The 21,189-nt window shown below is 38.4% G+C and overlaps 2 protein-coding genes across 2 annotated transcripts; both read left to right on the top strand.

The window, feature by feature from the left end:
- Positions 1-2,556: 2,556 nt before the first annotated feature.
- LOC127946697 (potassium voltage-gated channel subfamily A member 1-like) lies at positions 2,557-9,590 on the top strand. Its single transcript, XM_052543411.1, has 2 exons — positions 2,557-3,190; positions 3,529-9,590. Exon 2 carries the CDS (start codon positions 3,754-3,756, stop codon positions 5,230-5,232), a length of 1,479 nt encoding a protein of 492 aa, XP_052399371.1. The 5' UTR covers positions 2,557-3,190; positions 3,529-3,753; the 3' UTR covers positions 5,233-9,590.
- A 9,012-nt stretch (positions 9,591-18,602) lies between these two features.
- LOC127947253 (transmembrane protein 178B) lies at positions 18,603-21,185 on the top strand. The gene is made up of 4 exons (XM_052544247.1): positions 18,603-19,232; positions 19,849-19,962; positions 20,294-20,431; positions 20,528-21,185. The coding sequence occupies exons 1-4, from the start codon at positions 18,851-18,853 to the stop codon at positions 20,782-20,784; spliced, it is 891 nt and encodes a 296-aa protein (XP_052400207.1). The 5' UTR covers positions 18,603-18,850; the 3' UTR covers positions 20,785-21,185.
- The last annotated feature ends 4 nt before the right edge of the window (positions 21,186-21,189 follow it).

Consider the following 21,189-nt stretch of genomic DNA (forward strand, 5'->3'; position numbering starts at 1 on the left):
TCCTCTCAAAATATCCTCAAAGGCCACTACTGATTTTTGTAATATATTGTAATATATTTGTTATCGAAAACTTATTTACATTTTATTTATTGAATGTTTTAGGCTTTAAGTCTTCATTATGTTATTGCCTTGTGAGATATTGCTCTTAAAATGTATCTATAATCTCTGCCTTGTGTAATCTGTGTACTTTAAAGGTGCAAAAATTGTACTTTCCATATGTGGCCATTTCTCATGATAAGATGTAAGTACATAGTCTGACACTAGACTAACGCTTGTTACCTTGACATCTTGGCTAGTTAACCTACCCACGTGACAGCATCAGACCAAGTGAGCAAGATTTTTCTAATACATTAATGAGGTATGAATTGTTAATTTTTTTTTGATAAATAAATATTTTGTCACATTCATAATTAAACATTGTTTGAAAGGTTTTCTTTAAAGTAAAACTTAACATTATGGATTGCAGACCTGAGTGATCCAAGTAATTATCCTGTAAAGATGTTTTATTTTGTAGTTGTTTATTTAAAAAATACTAACATGCTGATGATGCACAAATATTTCTACTGTGGCATTGTAGCGTGTTACTTTGAATCATATTGCCCACCAACCTGGAGGGGAAGCTCATTGGATGATCATTTATTATAGCAATGGCCCAACAAACACTTCCAATTTAATTTAAGTTGTGCTTAGTCAAGGTCCTTTTTTAAAAAGTTTTGAAATCAAGGCATGCAATTATACTATTTCTTCAAAAATCAAGATAAAGTAATACGGTCTCGGTCGGTTTAAACAGAGCGATGAAACAGTTACAAAACTGTACAATTACTCCATCAATAATGTATAACAGGTGGGATCTGTGACACTTCAGACAGATCTGATTAATGACTACTGATGTATTTACGTTGATTGAAGTCATTGGGAAGTCATTGAACGGCAAAGTGAGGGGAGGAAAGGTCTGCCCATTTCTTATTTATGATATTTAGCAGTTAAGAGCTCACCCACTCCGGCTGCTGTTCTAACAGTGCCTCATAATGATGACTGTAGTGCTTGTACTCTGTTTGGCTGATGGACATGTTCAGGAGATCAACTTGATATATGTTTAATGTAGGTACCAGCTAACAATTTACCAAGTTCATAAGCAAATATTTATCTAGTGTTTCCCTCTCTGATTCAAGTCATGAGTTCTTTTACATGTTCCTAATGGGTGGATTTCATGCACCGATCATTTATTCTGGTGGTGTTTTTTATCGGTTTGATTATGTTTGTGCGCCACCTACTGGTGAACTTGAGGAAACATCACCGTCCACAAGGATAAAAAAAAAGATTTTGTATTACTACATAGTCATCAGAATTATACTGTATTGTTTCATATTTAAATACATACATAGGTTAATTATGTGTATTACATCCGTCAAACTTATTAGGCTTAAAAGTTTCTGTGCTGAACATATTTACAGTTACTTAAGGTATTTTTGGGAAGCTTAAAATAAAACGTGGCTTAATAAAATAAAATAAAAAGACAAATTTTGAGCATTCTGAAATGCTGACGTATAAAAAACCATAGAAAGTGTTTTTAAAATATAAATATTTAAATAATATTAAAATATTATTTATTAAAACATTTTTCTGCTAAAGTAAAAAGTTACATTTTGATTTTTAATGTCTTTTTAATGTAGGTTCTGTTCAATTAAAGGTCAAATGAGTAACCCAAGGAAAAGCCATATCTGAGAACATTACAAAAGCAATACCTGAGGAATATTCATTGCTTAAAACTGTATGAAAACTGATATTTCAAGGCGTAAGGAAAATAATTGTACTATTTACTTAATGGCCAAACCACATTTTAGAATCATTAAATACAATTTTTTTTAAAAAATTGTGTTACCTGTTTACAAACATGAATGCACACAATTGCATTTATAATTTGCCACATGACAGCTGTATTTTAAAAACATGTCGGATATCATTAACCTGCATGTCACTGGTGTATTCTTGATCAATTTGTCAATTAAAAATAATGATTTCCCCACCACTTTATATGACAGAAATAATGCTGAAATGAGTGACTCACAAATTCGAACGTTTCTTTAAAAAAAGAAAGAAAGAAAGAATCCAGGTAATTCTAAAGGATAATGGAAGTGAAATTTATAAAAACAAACTGCCTATAAAATCTCTCTAACCAAGTGTGCTGCAAAAATCGCCTTCCGTACGAGTACATACACCCACCCACGTTATTCTATAAATATTCCAGCCCCCGCACGAGCTAGTCTCAAACAACACGCATGGAGTTGTGTGGCGTTTTAACTCTTTTGGATGGGTAAAAAGTCGCAGTATTCCACGAAGAAGAGCACTTTAGAGAAGTCGTCTTTTTATTGTGGTTATTGGTTAGTGTGGTCAGTTAAAGTATCTGTGCACATTAGTGCTCGGCGAATCAGATACTGCGCCAGTGTTGGCACATAAATGCTCTCGCGCATTGCGTGGACAAGCACTTGTAGCCACGCGCGGTCTGCATTGCGTCGAACCCCTCCCCCATGCTGTCCTACCCCCTCTATCCAGCTCCGCGTTCTCCCATGTGCAATACAGTGCAACAATATGTTGGGCATGATTATAGAATTATTCCCTCTCTCCTTATTGATCCCCCCTTTAAGAAGCCTTTCGCATCCATACCCCCCTGTCAGTGTGTCCAGAAAAAACAAACTGCTCGTCATCTTGTCTACTCGTAAGAGGGAAATTTTGCTGATGCAGTAATGTCTGGAAATGGTATGGTTCGCTTTTGCCCCTTAATGTATCTCCCGCCTGAGCTGAGCTGCAGCATTTCAATTTCTCATGCAGTATAAGCCATTTACACCAAGGTGCCGCCGCGCGAGCAGGAGCGGAGGGAGGACGTTGCGGCTTCATGTTTTCTTTCAGCCTTTTTTCTGCTTCTTGTCTTTTAGCACACGTTTAAATTGAATGTAAAGCTTTGTAATACATCTCAAAGCCATATGTGCATTTTTTTGTTTCATTATAGCACCGCTTGCGAATGTCGTGAATCATTTCCGTCATTTATGGATGTGATATTTATGGAAAGCAACCGAACAGTTTGAAAGTGAGAAGATGTGAAGAGCCTTTTACAAGCGTATTTTCTACAACAAAAGGGAATCGAGGGTGCTTTACTGACAGGAGACTGGCAGAAGACGCATTCCTTCAGTAGGTGAGCACTAAAACTGCATGAATAAGCCTGAAGTGAAAGTCATTTTCATGTTTTCCTAGCTATTTACTCAAACTTACGTATATGCAATTTAATATGTTTCCCTAATATAATGAGAAGTAGACTGCATGTATGTGGTGATGGAGTAAAAGTGACACTGTCCTGTCACGTCTTTTCAATAACCTAATTGAACATAATGATTCAGAATTGTGCTCTTAAGACTATGCATTTCTGTAATATATACATACAATAACATGTAAATAAATAAATAAGTAGTGTGAACTTGCTGAGCTAGCAAATATCGCCGCTGTTCGATCCATTTTTCTCTGACTCGGTGACAGAGGCAGCTGTAGTGGATGCAGTGGAATGGAGCGATGGTCGAATCAGTGACAACCGCAGTGGGGCCATACTGAGGAAAGATCAAGTTATACCATACACCCAGGGATCGAGATAGATCTGAGGGTCTGGAAACGGAGAAAAGGAAGGAAAGCGACGCCTTTGGGAGCGCAGTTAGATGTCTACTCAATTAAATTAACTCCTGCGGAGCTCCATCTTTGACCTGCAGGATGACAGTCGTGGCTGGGGACAACATGGACGAGACCTCTGCCGTGCCGGGGCATCCGCAGGACACATACCCCCCTGACCAAGATGATCACGAATGCTGTGAACGGGTGGTCATCAACATAGCCGGGCTGCGCTTTGAGACCCAGCTCAAAACTCTTGCCCAGTTTCCAGAGACTCTGTTAGGTAACCCAAAGAAGCGAATGCGGTATTTTGATCCCTTGAGAAACGAGTACTTCTTCGACAGAAATCGTCCAAGCTTTGATGCCATCCTCTACTACTATCAGTCTGGGGGAAGACTGAGAAGGCCTGCAAACGTCCCGTTGGATATGTTCTCAGAAGAAATTAAGTTCTATGAACTTGGGGTGGAGGCGATGGAGAAGTTTCGTGAAGATGAGGGCTTCATTCGCGAAGAAGAGCGGCCCTTACCGGAGCGTGACTTTCAACGGCAAATCTGGCTTCTTTTCGAGCATCCCGAAAGCTCAGGGGGCGCCAGAGGAATTGCTATTGTGTCTGTTATGGTCATTTTGATTTCCATTGTCATTTTCTGTTTGGAGACTTTACCTGGACTGAAACAGGACCCTGAGGGGCGAATGCACACTGTAGGCAATAGCACCTTCTACTACAAACCAAACATCTTGAAAGATCCCTTCTTCATCGTAGAGACCCTCTGCATCATCTGGTTCTCATTTGAACTGATAGTGCGCTTCTTTGCTTGCCCGAGCAAAGCAGCCTTCTTTAAGAACATGATGAACACCATAGACATTGTGGCCATCATCCCCTACTTCATCACACTGGGTACAGAGCTAGCAGAGGAACCAGACTCAAAGGAGGCAAAGGGAGAGCAGGCAACATCACTGGCCATCCTCAGGGTGATCCGTCTGGTCAGGGTGTTCAGGATCTTTAAGTTGTCCAGACACTCCAAAGGCCTTCAAATCTTGGGACAGACCCTGAAAGCCAGTATGCGAGAGCTTGGATTGCTTATTTTCTTCCTCTTCATTGGTGTCATATTGTTCTCCAGTGCTGTGTATTTTGCAGAGGCAGAGGAAAAAGAGTCCTACTTCACCAGCATCCCAGATGCGTTCTGGTGGGCAGTTGTGACGATGACCACCGTAGGCTATGGGGACATGGTGCCAGTGACTATAGGGGGCAAGATCGTGGGTTCACTGTGCGCCATCGCTGGTGTGCTTACCATCGCCCTCCCCGTGCCAGTCATCGTGTCCAACTTCAACTATTTCTACCATAGAGAAACCGAAGGAGAGGAACAGGCCCAACTCCTCAACGTGAGCAACCCGAACATTGCCTCCGATTCCAACTCCAGTCGTCGCAGCTCCTCGACCGTCAGCAAGTCTGAGTACATGGAGATAGACGGAGACATAAACAACAGCATCGACAATTTCAGAGAGGCCAACCTCAGAACTGGCAACTGCACTATCCCAAATCAGAACTGTGTAAACAAAAGTAAGCTGCTAACCGATGTTTAGAGACACTGTAGAAAGTTCGGTCACATACATATGAATGCTTACTTTACCTCCTCTCGAGAGCCCTTGCGATGCAAATATCTCTACAATGCAGATGAATGAAAAAGACTACACCAAAACATATAGCACATAACTGCAGCGAATGAGGCAGATGATTCAGTATATACTTAGTCTAATATATTTCCAAAGAGGATGATTGAGAAAAAAGCCTCTTCCAGCACCTAGCTAACATCCACAGGCATTGAAGGACTCTCGACGACGGGATTACTTAAACATCACGCATGGACTGCAGACTACATTTCAGCAAGCTGCACACTGCATCCGAGAAAGTGCATAAAATACCAAGTGCAGTGTTCGGTGGACGCCTCGTCTGTAGGTAGTCTTCCTCAACTGACCAGCAAAGCACCTTATATGAACAAGACTTATCTTCTGCTGGGATGCTACGGAGGCCAAGGTCATCGCCTCATGGACATCCGCATTGCTGCTATTTTCCAGCAGATGCTGTAATTTAGAAATCACCAAGTGATTAAATGCCATGCCCTTTAGATATAAGACTGCACAATGCCGAAAGAGGAGCCTCATAGTTAGCATGTTCTGATTATCCTCATTTTGATATTGGCATGCATCGGACATTACCTCATGATTATAGGAAATCCATTCCTGTTTTGCTTTTCGTTCGCGTTCAGTTCCATCGGCTCCCCTCTCCATAGACCTCCTCTCATTTGTCACCATGAAAAGTGCACTAGTGTGTCATGATTTGAGATGCTTATCATTTAGGTGTATTTAAAGACTGAATGTTTAACCTTAATGATATCATAGCATGTCAAAAGAACCTGCATTATGGCCTAATCAACTAAGGTACTGTGTATCCTAGTATATTTAATGCATGACATCGGTATAATACAGCTTGTTGCAATTGAGATACCTCATAAGGGTGTCGCTGTTACAATCAGGGAAACTAGGGACGTTGATTCCTTGACATTTTCTGAAATGTGGCAAAATATATATGCAAGCCCCAACACTGGGATGCAAACTTTTCAATCTAAAAAGTAGTCAAAGACAGAAAAAGAACTATCGAGATACTATCAAATGCATATACTCATACTAAGCGCACCTGTTTAAAAAAAAAAAAGAAAAAAAAAAGGGAAAATTTATATAACTTAAAAAGTGCAGTGCATGGGCATTCTCTTTCTCTCGAGGAACAAAAACAAAAAAACAAAAAAAACCTATGGGCAATTATACTTCACGCTTCCATTTTGCAATCAAATTTAGGATTTACGATATGAAAACTTGCTTTATTTAGCTTAGCAGGATGCAAAAGAGATCATGGCAGAATTACTCATATTAGTTGCTAGTGCCTTTGACCCTCTCAGCAACCGGACAGGTGAAAGTGCCTCTGAGTAACTGGAGTTTTAGGCAGGGCAAGGGAACAATATCTGCTCTAGAACTGTCATAATGTATATTGAGGCTGGTCGTTACAGTGTATACAGAGTGCTTTTCATTTTCGTTGTTGTTCTTTTGAACGTTACACATGGTTGTCAGGCACAAATGCTAACCTTTTCTGTGTTTTCATTTGACAGCTGAGCTTAAATCTGAAATTGGACATTTGGACCTTTTAGAGTTTCAATCTGCATATCATTGTAGTTTTGATTATGTTGTGCCATAATAAAGATTCTACCTCAGTGAGGTCGCTGCACAGCTCACTGCAGAGCAGAACATGAGAGTACATAACAGCCTGTGAAGTGTGATGATACGTCAGAAATAATACACTTAGAGTACCCCAGAATTAGCCTTTTTGCGAGCACTTAAAACAAACGCAACAATGCGAGCGCCCCGACCCCTCGGATCTGAAACGTTCCCTTGCTAAGCACAATCAACATTCATTTTGAATCTGTTTTTGAACATCACAGTGCTTTTTTATTTTTATTTTTGTTTTTTACAAGAAAGAGATCCGGGGAGAGAAAACAGTATGGGCTTTCATATACCACAGGGTACAAAGTTAATTTTTTACATTGTTAAAAATGAGCTAAATCTGTCATTTTGAAGTATGTCGTCTTAAAGTCATGTCTACTTAATGTTAAAAGTCATGCTTAGCCTATTAAGACTATATTACACCTGCAGGTGCTGTAAAGAACACATTTTAATGCAGTCCTAATTGATTTATTAAGTGTACTGATGACTTGAGCATTAATGTGAAATCTTGTGTTCATGGTAACATTGGCCTTTCCAGCGCAATTTTTATTTTTCTTGATAATTAAAAAACACTTTAAAATAGCCGCTATTAAATTAGTCTGTTTGGGGTAATTTCATTTAACGAACACAAGCAAGTCTGCCAGAGCAGCTCGTAAACAAGTTGCCAGATCATGTGATCTTTATTGATCCATGAGGTGTGATTGTAATCAAAGGCAAGCAGCGGTATTTTACCTTGGGCAGTTTGCTGTAACACTAACAAGGGTTTAGTCACATCTGCCGCATCTCTGTGTCAGGAAGGACTATTCAGGGTTTATTTCATCTGCTTTTTGTTTTAAATTCATAACATTGCTTCAGAGAAAGAAAGAAAAATTGGCTTAGCAAGCAAAACAAATCATTGTGTTACCTTTTAGCTCGAATTAAAGAATTCACATGCATGATTTTCATGCGACTTATTTTATCACAACAGTTTAATACAGTAAATGGAACAATTGTTAAACAAGGACTAACTGTTTCTACTGGGCATGTGAGTGGTGATCAAATCCTATGGTGCTAGGCATAATCCTTTATTTAATATCTACACCATAAATCATAGCAATAGGGATTAAGTGTATTATACTGTAGGACTGTCCAGAATGCTCATTTTTATATTCACCAAGGGCTGTGGCAAACTTTTGATAAGACTAGAGATTTAAACCTATTATAATGCAAGAGAAAAAAATCATTTCCGCCAGTGGAAAAAAAATCATATTTTAGTTCTTGAGAGACTATAATTAGAACAAAAATATCCCCTTAACAAGTATTGCTTCCTTTCCTCTATTGGAGCAAACTACTGTATGTTAATAGAAGTTTATTTGGCCTCTGATCTGAGGTGAGGACAATTTATGAGCAACGTTTTAAATAAATTATGGCTTAGAGGTACAGTAAGTCTTTTATTAGTTGAGTCTGTGTAAATCCATAACACATTACATATATTTCCGTACTTATTTGGTCGTTTTCTATTTATATATTTGCATCACTCCGAATTTCCTAACAACGTAATCTAACTTTATTTCAAGAAGGAATGGAAGAGAAAATACACTGTAGTGGAAAAATAAAAACAATTAATGACTGACATGCCATCATAACTATTACTAAGTAACAAGATGTGGAAAGCTAGTTGTCAAAAAATGAGAACGCGTAGTTGTGCTCCCAGGTTGTGGCCTTTTGGAGGATGTTGCAGACATACTTATTTTCTTCACCTGCGTGGCCTCGTCTAGCTATATTACCATGTTGCATCCATATGGCACTATAGTTAACTGTGCTTTAAAGAACCCATGCCCTTGATAAAACTACAGTAGACTCACAAACGAGTTTATAAGACAAGCCATCACAAATATATAGGAAGATTATAGCTTGTATTATCGATATCACGAAATAAATCAAATAAATGGCATTAGCATCAAAAATGTACTGTACATTGAACTTTTTTTTTGTAATAACTTTAAGTGATACCGCCATACCAAAACTCAACAGCAACCTAGCAATTGCAAAAATCTGCATGGTGTATGGAAGACTGCATGAGCTTAGCCTTTCAAAACTGAGGATCAACTATATGGTTGCTTTGTTTTTAAGCCCTTGCTGTCATTTGTTCCTAAAGCCATCTTCATTATTTACACACCATCGTTGTTCCCTTTTCTTTGGGGAAAGATTCTTTAATCCGTCAACTCCACTGATCAGATATTTGTTTTTGGATTATTGATTGATTTATTTATGCTTCATTTTGCTGTTTGCTTTCAGGATGCTGAATGACACAAGTCGTGCATTATAATGTCATGGAAGTGATGCATTTGACGAAACATTTAATTCCGCCAAAAAAGAAAGCAGGACCGCCGACCTAGAGTCCATGCAGTGCTTGCATACTGACCATCTCAGCTACATGTTTATGTTAGACAGATGATGACGTCATGCTAATGTTTGTTCTGTGTACATCTGGTCAAACTGTTCATGTTGTCTTCCCATGTTTCTGTATGTTTTCTTGTCTTCGTTATGCTAAATTGTGTTACAATGTTTTGATTTTGTTGTACATTGACAAAGGCATGGTCTGTGATCTATGCAAGGGTTCTTTTGTTTCTTATGTCAAATATGATTTGATCATACATCCAAATCAATAAATTTTTAATTAGCAGCTGTCAGGTGTATTCTGGTTACTGGTGTTTGGAGGCTGTGGCTGTGGGACATTTTCAAATCGTTTAGCTTTGAGTAAATGACACTCTCAGAAAACAGTACAATACTCTACACTCTCAGAAAAATGTCTGTATTACCCCCAAAAAATCATGATTTCCCAATATTAACAATCTGTTTAAATGATATTCCATGTTTAGAAGTAAACATTATTACACTTTTGAAATATTAATACTTTTTAAATGATTAACTAATGTTAATGAGCTAAACTTGATCTGTCCTAAATTTTATGACCAACCCTGTCGTCTGCATTAATGTTAAAAAACTGTGACATGCAGGAAGTGACATCATTTAAATGATGTTTTACTAACAAAGTTCGGGAGGAGCACGATCAGATAATTAACCAGTTCAGCACAGGTGGAGCTCGTCTAGTTAATCATCTTAACTAGCACAATAGTTTACTAATATTTATATATATACAGCCAACTTACCTCTGTCCCACTCCAGTTTCCCGACATCCCTCCTCCACCCCAACTTCTCACTCTTGGTCTCTGGGTTTGGGCTATATTGCGAACTCGGGGCCCTCCCTCAGGACAGCACACCAAATATGCTTACTATTTGCTCAGTCCAATACTTTTACAGTATAAAATAATTTTAACAGTATGACAGGAAGACAAGTACTTTTATTTCTTGTTTATTTCTTGTTATTATTATTCATTTTTATTTTTTGCATTTGTCAAGATGAAATATTAAACCTTGTTACACAAGATATTGTACGGAAAACCAATCATTTTGATGTTATTTCTATAATAATGGAACGACACTTTACACTTTGAACACTGTTTGTTGGTTGTGAAAAATAACTGGACACTTTGTCCTTAATTCAAACTTATCCTAAACTTTCTGCAGCAAGGTGACAAAAAAGTGATTTTATAAGATGTAATAAGGATAGTCTGTTGGGCTTTCCGTGTGTTTTGTGTATTATAACAAAAAGCCCAGAGTCATCCATCGTACACTGAACAAGCATGACAACACAAGGATGCGAACGGGCAGTTTACATCAACAAGATGTCTATCTCCTGCTTTCAATCTACATACCGCCCGCTTTTCTTTATATATACGCACATCAGACACATTTGGTTTCCCTTGAGAGTTCTAAACATGATATTGGAGTGCCTTGTGCTTGGAGTACCCTTGCTTTCTCCTCCTCCGCATTGCCCTCTGGAGCTGCAGCAGTTCTCCGCAGGCTGGATCTGGGGTGGGGTGAGCTGGCGTCTGGCCCAGTGCAGCTCCTCAGGCACAGACACACACAAGCACTGAGCTCTGGGTTCCTGTGTCTCATGTCTCTGTCCAGGCTTGGTCGGACCGACCCCATGCGTCCAACTGCTAAAGATAAGAGTCAACTGCATGTGTTCGCTGTCAAAAAAGAGTTTTATCTTGTGATGTTAAAATCGTTCACATGGATCCTCCAGCTGTGTAACGATGGGGCTGGAAACTCTGCTTCACAATTAACAGCAGCTTCAAATGTTGTAATCTCTGCCGTCTGCTACACTGATTGAGGATTTCTCAGTTATGAAGACAGACCGCCCTAATGGAGACCCTGAGTTATATGTTATCTAGGGTCAGACAGAGTTAGTGGCTTGAGTGCAAAGTCAGTGTCCTTTGTCAATTTGAATTAGAAAGTATATATCTGTGTGTGTGTGTGTGTATATATATATATACACACACACACACACATATATATATATATATATATATATATATACTTATATAAATACTACTTTTTAGTAGTATTCCTAAATATTCTATATATTCTCTCTAATATAAATATATATTCTCTAAATGACAGAATAAAATTCTATTATATTCTATTATTATATATTTTAATAAATAAATCAAGATAACGCTTTAATGATTTATTAATTATACATTTAATAGCAGGTTACGTTTGTGATAACTTACCCAATATAGTGGGACCCCTGTCAATAACGGGTGGAAATGTTCAATTGCTTTTTGTGCCCAAGACTTTAAAGTATGTGCCTATAGAAGCTGGTGTTCAAAAATGGGAGTATAAATGTGTGACAACTTGCCCCTTCGTCTATATACCAAAGACTAAAAAATGAATGTTGCATCAGCTTCTGAATTAATTCTTAAGGGTACACATACAGATGTAAATACTCATAAATCAGATGGAAAGTCGGGGCTGATGGGACTTTGCATTTCTCTTAGTCAGGCCTCTGGCACGTACAGTGCTGCTAGTTACTCCCTTAAAGACGGAAACTCACCCTGCACAGCTCAATAAAGATGAATCATGCATATCCCGCTGTCAACATGCAGGACTTTTCCTGTATTTGAATGCAGCGTTAATATTTTGACAAATGCAAGTGTTTCGGATCTGTTTGGTGAAGCTTTGAATGATCCGCGAGCATCTGAAGCACATCATGCTGCATCAGTCAGAGCTGCAGATGGTATTGTTGTTTCTGCAAGTGTCATGTGGTCTGATTACCTGATAAAGTATTTTTCCCTTCTCACTGACTGTGCTACTCTGAAATCTGATGGTGGCATCGGATTTCGGAATGCAGATATTAATGTGTGCATCAATCTATACATCCACCCATCCATTTATTCAGTCTGTGCCTTTCCTTTGGCTCACTTTATGGTTTCTTCCTCTCCGCATTATCTCTGTAATGCTGCCGTCAGCCGTGTTTAATAATTAAGGCATGTCCATCAGTTCGTCCATCTTATGTAAACTATGCACAGTGTTTTTTGTCAAACCAAGGCCAGTAAAAGTTGATGCACCGTATGGAAAGGAACAGTAATAGCTCCGAACATATGTGCGTTACATAGTTTAGGGAATTGAAATTGAAAAGATAAGGGGGAAAAGTCCTGCAGTGTGTGTTTTTTTTAATTTTTTATTAGCATGTTTTATGCTGTCCATATGCATATGTGCCACTTGTATCAGCACATGCAGGTATCGGTCTGTACATGAAGTGCTTATACAGTGCATGTGCTGCTTCTGTTGCTTCAGTCAGTACATCTAGCCTTTTAATAAGTTGCAGTGGCTGAGCATTGGCTGACCTCACTGTTCCCAGAATACTGATCTCTCCTTACAGCTGTGTCAGCCTGCGGCAATGAGAACGGGAGGAGACTTCGAGTCATCATCCATCAGCATGTATACGCAATATACAGCTCGCGCTGTCATTTAAGGTCCATCAGACTCGTTGGAGAGGATCGTCTGGTTGTTGGTAATGTGATAGTGTCAGTGCACAGAAGAGTTCTGCTGTCCTTCATTCATTGTTATATATCTGCTGATGATACATGCATATGTCAATAATATTCAACCTTTCTGGAGAGCAAGAAATAGTGGCACTGATGTTTTTACAGTCATGCAATTTGTGTCATTTTTATTGGCAAAAACATATTCAAGTACTTGTTCATAAGTGCAACTCTCCAACACACACACACACACACATATATATATATATATATATATATATATATATATATATATATATATATATATATATATATATATATATATATATATATATATATATAGTTATAGTATTCATTTTCTGTTACAAAAACATCAATAACACTTTACAATAAGGTTCCATTTGTTAACATTAGTTAACTACACTAGTTAACATAAACTAACAATGAATACTTTTTAAAATCATTTATTAATATTAATGTAAATTTCAACATTTACTAATAAATTATTCAAAGTTAAAAAATGTATCTGTTAATATTGTTTCATGGAACCTCATCGTAAACAGTTAGGACCTTATTGAAACGATTATTGAACCCTGATTTTTTTTTTTTACATGCAATTATATTTTAAATAAATATTTATGACCTGATTTATCCTAAATCAACTTTTCTTTTTATCATTATGAATTTCCAGACAAAGAAACTGAAGATTGAATTTCTATGACATTCTCCAAAATAATGTCTGATTAAATGTAAATGTAATACCTTACATGCCAAGTAAGTTGCTTTTGGATAAAAAGCAGATCTGCCAAATGCAAATGTTAATTATCATATTAGACGAAGGTTGAAGAGTTGACATTTATCACAGAATATACTTAAATGTTTTTTTGACACAAACATATTTGTATAACTTTTATCAGTAATAAATACTCATGAAAATCTTATTTTGACTTTTGTCTGTTAACATATCACTTTATTTCCTTCATTCTCAGGTTCCGTGTGACTCCTCCCCTGATCTCATGATCTTCACGCTCAGTTTGTGAGATTGTTTGCGGCATGAAAGTCACTCTTACATCACATCATCAGCTGTAGCTTTTAGCTGTTTTGAGACAGTTTGCACTTATCAAACATCCTTGACTTGTGATGGAAGTTCACATATCAATTTATTTGATTTTCTCAAAATTGGATTGTTATCATTGATTATCTTTTACACTGGTAGAGTAAGTTTCCTTTGATGGAATTTGAAGATGTTGACAAATGTGCAAATGAGTGTTTCTTTATTTTATTGTATTGTAAAGAGCAGAGAGATTTGTGCCAGTGCTTCTGAGCTCTCTTTCCCTCTCCCTCTCTCTCCATTATTCTCTCAAGAGCAGTCAAGGACGCTCAGGTCAGAAATGTTCAGCAGCTCCCAGCAGGCTTCTGCAGTCTTCCATGAAGCAGAGAATTCAGCAGTTTAAGGCGCCTGCGTGAATGATTGAGTGAGTGAGTGGGTACAACTCTTGCAGGAGAGCTGCCTGCTGCAAAGAATGTCTCTCTCACTGCCAATGAAACCATTGGCATCGCAACATCAAATAAACAAAAACAACTACGAATGTGACAGTCATAAATGTATGCATAATAAACTACAAATGTAATAATAAGGTCCATAAGCCTCTTCAGTGTCAACTTCACATCAAGGAGATTCACTGCAGTGTGGTGCGATGTGTCCAGGTGTATTAGTTGCAGCACTTGCAACTATTTCTACAGGGGAAAAAATATTGCTTGCTCTTTGAAAATGAATTGTGTTATATGCAGGTTTCTTTTTGTGTTTTGTCGGTTGCAGCTTTTGGTAAACGATGGAGAACTTAACTCCCCACTTCTCTCTCTCTTTTTCTGCCTCCCCCTCTACTGTGGTGCTGACTCACTGTCACTGGCCCAGAATATGCTATCTGCCTGCATTATACCCAGCTCACCTTCCCACCAGTTAATGCCACCTCAGCACCCGAATAAAAGTTAAGAACAAACAATATGCTAAAATCTGATTATATCAATATATTGAGTTTAATGCTCAGACTTCACCACTCTACTGCATGCGTTTGCATATGTTGTGAATGCATATTAGAGCAAAAAATATCAGCATTTTTGTTGGTGATCTTGTTGGTGTCCTGTGCTGGACATCTCACTTTCACTCAAGTACAGGAGAGGACATGAATTCTGCAACACAGTAAATTATCCCTTACATGGAGGATAGCTGGAAGAGAATATGCAGCTACTGCCATCTAGTGAAAACAGGAAACTCCTGCCATAGGTAACTGTTACTGTGAACATTAAAGGAATCGTTCGCTCGCAATGAAAATTTACTGTTTACTTACACTTGTGGTGTTTCAAACCTGCAGGTTATACGCCATATTGAATTCAGCTGGGATGAAAACGGATCTGTGAGGTACAGACTTTACTCTAGGGGTCACTAAACTCGGTCCTGGGGGGCCAGTGTCCTGCCGAGTTTAGCGAAACTTTTGGTGCCCCTGCTTTACACTCTGGCACGCACTGTATAAAGGTCCTAGATCATGTAATTTCATAACTCAGAATTTGTATCTTTTTTTTCCCCGTAAGATGTTATATCAGCTGAACAATAGTTGTGTTGTTAAACTATTACAAATTATTTGAACACGTTTTCATTCCTGTTAAAAATGGAGTGTGCTGATGACCTGGATTTTTGAAATGGATTTTTGTTAACACAAGTTCAATATATTTTCTTTTTGTATTGCATGTCATAAAATACATAGGCCTAAAAATAATAATAATAATATTATATATATATATATATATATATATATATATATATATATATATATATATATATATATATATATACACACACACACACACACACACACACACTTTGTAGTTTTACTTGATTGTAGTTTATAGAATATGTTTAGATAACTTTTGGCGATTATTCACGCTTAAAGAAATCATAGTTGTGTTAGTTGGTAAAAACTGACATGATGAAGAAAATGTGTAAGAATCATAAACTTCTGCTCACAGAACTTATTTTCTTCAGTATTTAAAAATCCAGTGGAAAAACATTTTGTCGAGAGACAAAAGGTGGTGCCAACCTTACAAAAAAAAATACGTCATATTACTGCAACACTCTATTATGTATGAAAAAGAACATTTTAGCATTTAGCAACAAATAAATACTGTATTTTATGTTGTAGAAAAATGTGAAGGTATCTTCAAGTAGCCTATAAACCACATTATTTTGGGGTCTCCAGGGCATTATCTGTTATGTTATTATTTTTGATTGTCTAATTTAATTTGATTAATGCAATTAGTGCCTATCAAATGTGATTTGGCGGGCGAACTAGCCAATCAGAGACCAGCGGGAGGGTCAATCTTGTGACGTCATCAACACTATATAAAGCTTTGCCGCGTAAGGGAATGTACAGAGTACTTCTTCTAACCCTAACGCTCTTTAGCTTCCTGTACGGCATTTATACTGTTTTGTCTTAGGCTTTCAGTATATTACAGGAAGGTTTCCGCGGTTCCGATGCGTCTAAAAAAGCTATAGAGTACTCTGAAGCTCAGTCTCACAGGTTTGACCCTTTGTGCGCGGACAGTCCGACTGCCGCGAAGAGTTCACCTCTGCTGCAAATGCGTCGGCTCTGTGGGCGTTCAGCACGCTGAGCAGAATAAATCGAGCATGGCGAACTTTTGCGGACCTCTCCACTGATCCTGCAAACACGCCCGCGCTCAGACACTCTCTGCAGGGCTGGATTCCTCCGATATGCCGTCTGATTGTGCTTTTATGTACAGCGAGCTTGTGTAAGTGTTCCGATTAAATCATGCCTCGCGCTTTTGATTTTTGTCGTTGACTGTCTGGCCTTTAGTGTTTGGTTTGTTGTAAACGTGTTTACAGCAAAGGTGGCTCCCCCTCGCCATGTTAAACTGCCTGAAGTTCGTCCGATGGCACACCCTGCTTAATTTTCTGTAGACTGTTGTAAAAAGCAGTGACGGTTTTTGTTCTGTTTTGGGATTTAAATCAGTGGTAGCTTTGTGTTCCAACACTGGTCACTGGTGAAATGTAAATAGACTTGCTCTCAATAAAATCGGTTTAAGAACTAACTGGAATTGTCTGGCTTTTGTACTTCTTGAATGTGTAAGGTTTTTTTTATTTATTTTTTTATATATATTTATGTGCAACACTACTTGCAGGGGTTTTGTGGGTTTTAATTTGCTTTGGCATTTAAATCTCGCATGTACTGCAATTATTTTTTCCCCTTCAATACAAATATCTAAACCTCTTTACATACAGGTTCCTTTAGTCAAATGCTTGTTTAAAATATGCATTTATTATTAAAGGGGTCATGGGATGCTACATACACTTTTTACAATTTAGTTTTAACGGAAATGTTTGATGGCAGTATGTACACAACCACTCTATAATAAAAAAAAATCCAGTGTTTTTTTTTATATATATATATATAATTTGAACCATTCCCCCTTTCTCAAATGAGCCAATCTCAGATAGGCCCCTCCCACTAGAGTTTGATTGACAGTAGCGTTTCAGCACAGATTGGACTGGAGTCTTACCTTAGACCTGCCGTGAGTGAGCTGTCATCACTCCACCCTTGTTTCACAGCTGGAGCAGATATAGACAAGAATGATTCCTAAGCAATTGAGGACGTGGTGTAATAATGAACACATCAGTCATCATTTAGCCGCTGAAGACTCAGTGGATTACATTTGTTTTTGAAGGAAATAAATACTCTGATCTACCTAAATATATGTTCCTGCAAATTATTTCATGATCAATCTTTAGGTATATTCAGAAGTGAGTGTAAGGATTTTTTAACGAATCTTTGCAAATCATCTTTCCTAATAATGTGCTAATTAGCAAGTTTCACAGTGAATGAGGCTAAAGTTAACCATTTCTCAGCGGTTCAGAAGAGAGGGGCGGGCACAGCAGAACTCATTTGCATTTAATTGAGAAATGTATTCAATGTTACAGACTTTTCATTAAGACCCTAAAGAGTCATATCAACTTCTGGAAAATGGGCATCTGATGACCCCTTTAAGAAAAAACATATGTCAATGAGGTATACAGATTTGTTTTCCCTTTTAAATTTATTTTCCTGAGTCCATTGAGAGTTATTTTACTTTGGTTTAATCAAATTCACTTCATTTTGAATGCTTGTGTCACTTGCTTCTCAAGTGCCTGAAATCTGTATTGACATTTTCAGTACACTAAAAGTTACTTCCATATTCTTGGGTTGGGAGGCATTGCTATTCAACTTTTGTTTATTTTTTATTTTAGTTTTTCAAATTGGGAAGCATTGCCACGACAATACAAGACATTTACATTTTGACACCATATTGGTATATTTTGTTCCATTTAATTTATTGGTCTTGCCTTTATAAAACAGCAGAAACTGACCTGTCATTAACCTTATACATGATTTTCATACTGTAGTGGGGCTTGTTTTGGTTGTAATGTTTAACAGTTGTGCAAACAATTGTTTGTCTGTGTACTGATAACTTAATGCATAACACAAGTGTTTAACAGGCACAAGAAATATGGTAAAATTAGTTTTTTTAAGGGTTTAAATGGACGAATGTTCTCTCTCTCTCTCTCTCTCTCGTTTTGGAGACAGAATCATGGTTGTAAATTGTATTTACACCAACTACCTATAGAAAAGATTTTTACACTGTCTAAATGTTAATCATCACTTCGTTATTTACTTTAGTTTGATCGTTTTTAACTAATCATTTCCCCCGACATTTTTTTAAATTCATTTTCAGTTCCTGTGTGTGTGATTGTCATGTGTCTCTGCCTGCAGCAGCTCAGAGAGGAATACAGCTCCACCAATACCAACTACGTGTAGGCTAGGGGAAATAACAGACAGTTTTTGTAATAATCGACGTATATCATTCATTTAAAAGGGCACGTTTACAGCAATCTCAGCATTTCGCCTTTTTAACACGAAAAAAAAGATGTTCAAGCTGGATTGATTCGCTGCCTCGGTCGAAGGAGCTGTCCACCATGAGGTGCTGATCGGCGGCCTGGCAGAACGATGGCGACGGGGAAGTGGCTTCTGTACACGGGTCTCTGTCTGTCTCTCGTCGCCTTGTGTTTCCTCACGGTCGCAATCTCATCGGATCACTGGTACGAAACGGACGCGAGGAGATACAAGGAACGTTGCCGAACTTTCTCGAACCGCAGGAGCGATCCTGGTTTCATTTACATCCCCAACCACAGCCTTCCACTACGAGCCAGCCGAGCGAGTCTGGACCGATGGGAAGACCGACTGCTGCTGAATAGAAACCGGCGCCAGCTGTTCGCGATGAGCACGGCGGATGAGTGCAGCAGACGCTACAATTCAACCAACATGGGGCTGTGGAGCAAATGCTACAGGGTGGGATTTGACCCAGACATCGAAGAGCTCATACAAAAAGGTAAAAACATCCACCTGAACCATACAGTAAAATGTGTTGGCTGTATTGATGCAATGTTTTTTATGCTACAATAATGAGAGCCTGGAAACTGCCATTTAAAGCTAGAAGCTTGACATCTCTATTAAATGTATATAAACAGGCCCGTGGATTCATCAGAGTAAAGTGCCAGTTTATTTTAATAAAAAAATGGCATCTCTGAAAATAATAAACATTCAGTTTTCTATTATTTGTAGTGGTTTGGACTATGAGCTTGGTCCTGGAGTACCTGAGCAATGCACTTTATACATATCTACCTTATTTATCACACTTGATATATATCATCAGCTCGATAGTAGGCTTCAATATCTGAACATTATATCTGAACCACTAATTTAGACCGGATGAGCAATACTCACTCGACCATCTGTGTAGTTTAATCATCTAAACTCGACACTTGTCCATATGCACAAGAAGGCTCAGCTCCGCAGGGGACTTGGTCCACCTAATTATGAGCTTGACAACCACCACCCCAACTGTCCAGGCCCATCTTACATATCTGAGCTTAAGCTGGGCTTGTGTACAGGTTTTAATTATCATGCTAGGTCTGGATCTAATGATGCTTTTCTTGTTTTTCCAGGAACCGTCGAGCGTTGCTCCTTTATAAAGTACTATTACTCCTCTACGGTGACACGAAAGGATCTTTCCTATAATATCACCAAAACTATCCAGCAAGATGATTGGCATGCCCTGCGTAAGTGGGACTTATTCTTTTCGGTCTGCATCAGTGATTTCCTGGGCAAGCTTACTATGTTGTAATGTACTTACTGAGACCTCAGTAAGTGTTGCCTACCCTAACAAATTTAGTCCTTGGCACATGAAGGCCCTGCATATGAATGTATTTGATATAGCGGTGGAATTTAAATCAATGGTATCAAATCCTTCTTGTATAGTTTAGCTGGAACCAACTAATTAAAATCTTTAGGATTACTAGAAACTTGGTTCAGGTTGCAGCTAAACTCTGAGAGAAGGTGGCCCTCAAGGAGCAATATTGGACACCCCCAGTAATTTGTGTCCTCCTTCAGATTTGCGTCGGATGACAGCTGGCTTCATGGGTATGGCTCTGTCCATCATCCTATTTGGCTGGACCATTGGTGTTTTGGGCTGTTGCTGGGAGCAAGGCCTCATGCATTATGTTGCCGGTCTGCTCTTCCTTATGGGAGGTATGTGATTACCTCCTCTTTTATTATCTTAAAAAATGAATTGGCATTGTGCCTGATCTCTAAACATCTACTAACTAGTATTATGCCCCACCACAGGTACCTTCTGCATCATCTCTCTTTGCACCTGTGTGGCTGGCATCAACTTTGAACTGTCTCGGTACCCACGTTATCTCTTCAGCCTCCCAGATGATATAAGCCATGGTTACGGCTGGTCCATGTTCAGTGCCTGGGGAGGACTAGGACTGACTCTCATAGCTGGGTTCTTCTGCACCCTGGCACCATCGATTCAGCCTCCCCCACCATCCCGTACCCCCTGTCCTAAGAGTCGTATGGAGAATGGAACGGTGTGCTAAAGCTTCACATGACACTTTGTACATCGATATAAACTTGTTCATAGATTTTGTCATGGGTATTAAAAGCACGGAGGCTGTTAAAAAAGACATTTTGTGCTGGAAGGTGACAAGCCATGTCTGTCGAGACGCTCAAATGATGTGCAAAAAGAAGAATCTGTTGTAAAAGCACATTTGTACAGTTGTATAATAGCTTTCTTCCCGACATGAGTTTAGCATGTCCTTGGTGAAGCAGATTTTGGTGTTCGTCTTTGTTCAGTAGACTGTGTTTGAATTTCAAAACGAGTTTCCAAGATTTTGCCGATGTATAATCACCCTGAATTTCATCCGTTGTAGATGTTTTCAATGTCAATAATTTCTTCATTGGACAATAAAATGGCTCATATAAAAAAAAAAAAAAAAAATACT

The sequence above is a fragment of the Carassius gibelio genome, chromosome A25 (genome assembly GCF_023724105.1).
Source record: "Carassius gibelio isolate Cgi1373 ecotype wild population from Czech Republic chromosome A25, carGib1.2-hapl.c, whole genome shotgun sequence".
In the NCBI taxonomy this organism is placed as follows: Eukaryota; Metazoa; Chordata; class Actinopteri; order Cypriniformes; family Cyprinidae; genus Carassius; species Carassius gibelio.

Coding starts and splice junctions, on each gene's coding strand:
- LOC127946697 (XM_052543411.1), top strand. CDS start 3,754: ATGACAGTCGTGGCTGGGGACAACATGGACGAGACCTCTGCCGTGCCG.
- LOC127947253 (XM_052544247.1), top strand. CDS start 18,851: ATGGCGACGGGGAAGTGGCTTCTGTACACGGGTCTCTGTCTGTCTCTC. Junction 19,233..19,848: donor CGAAGAGCTCATACAAAAAG/GTAAAAACATCC, acceptor TTGTTTTTCCAG/GAACCGTCGAGCGTTGCTCC. Junction 19,963..20,293: donor AGATGATTGGCATGCCCTGC/GTAAGTGGGACT, acceptor GTCCTCCTTCAG/ATTTGCGTCGGATGACAGCT.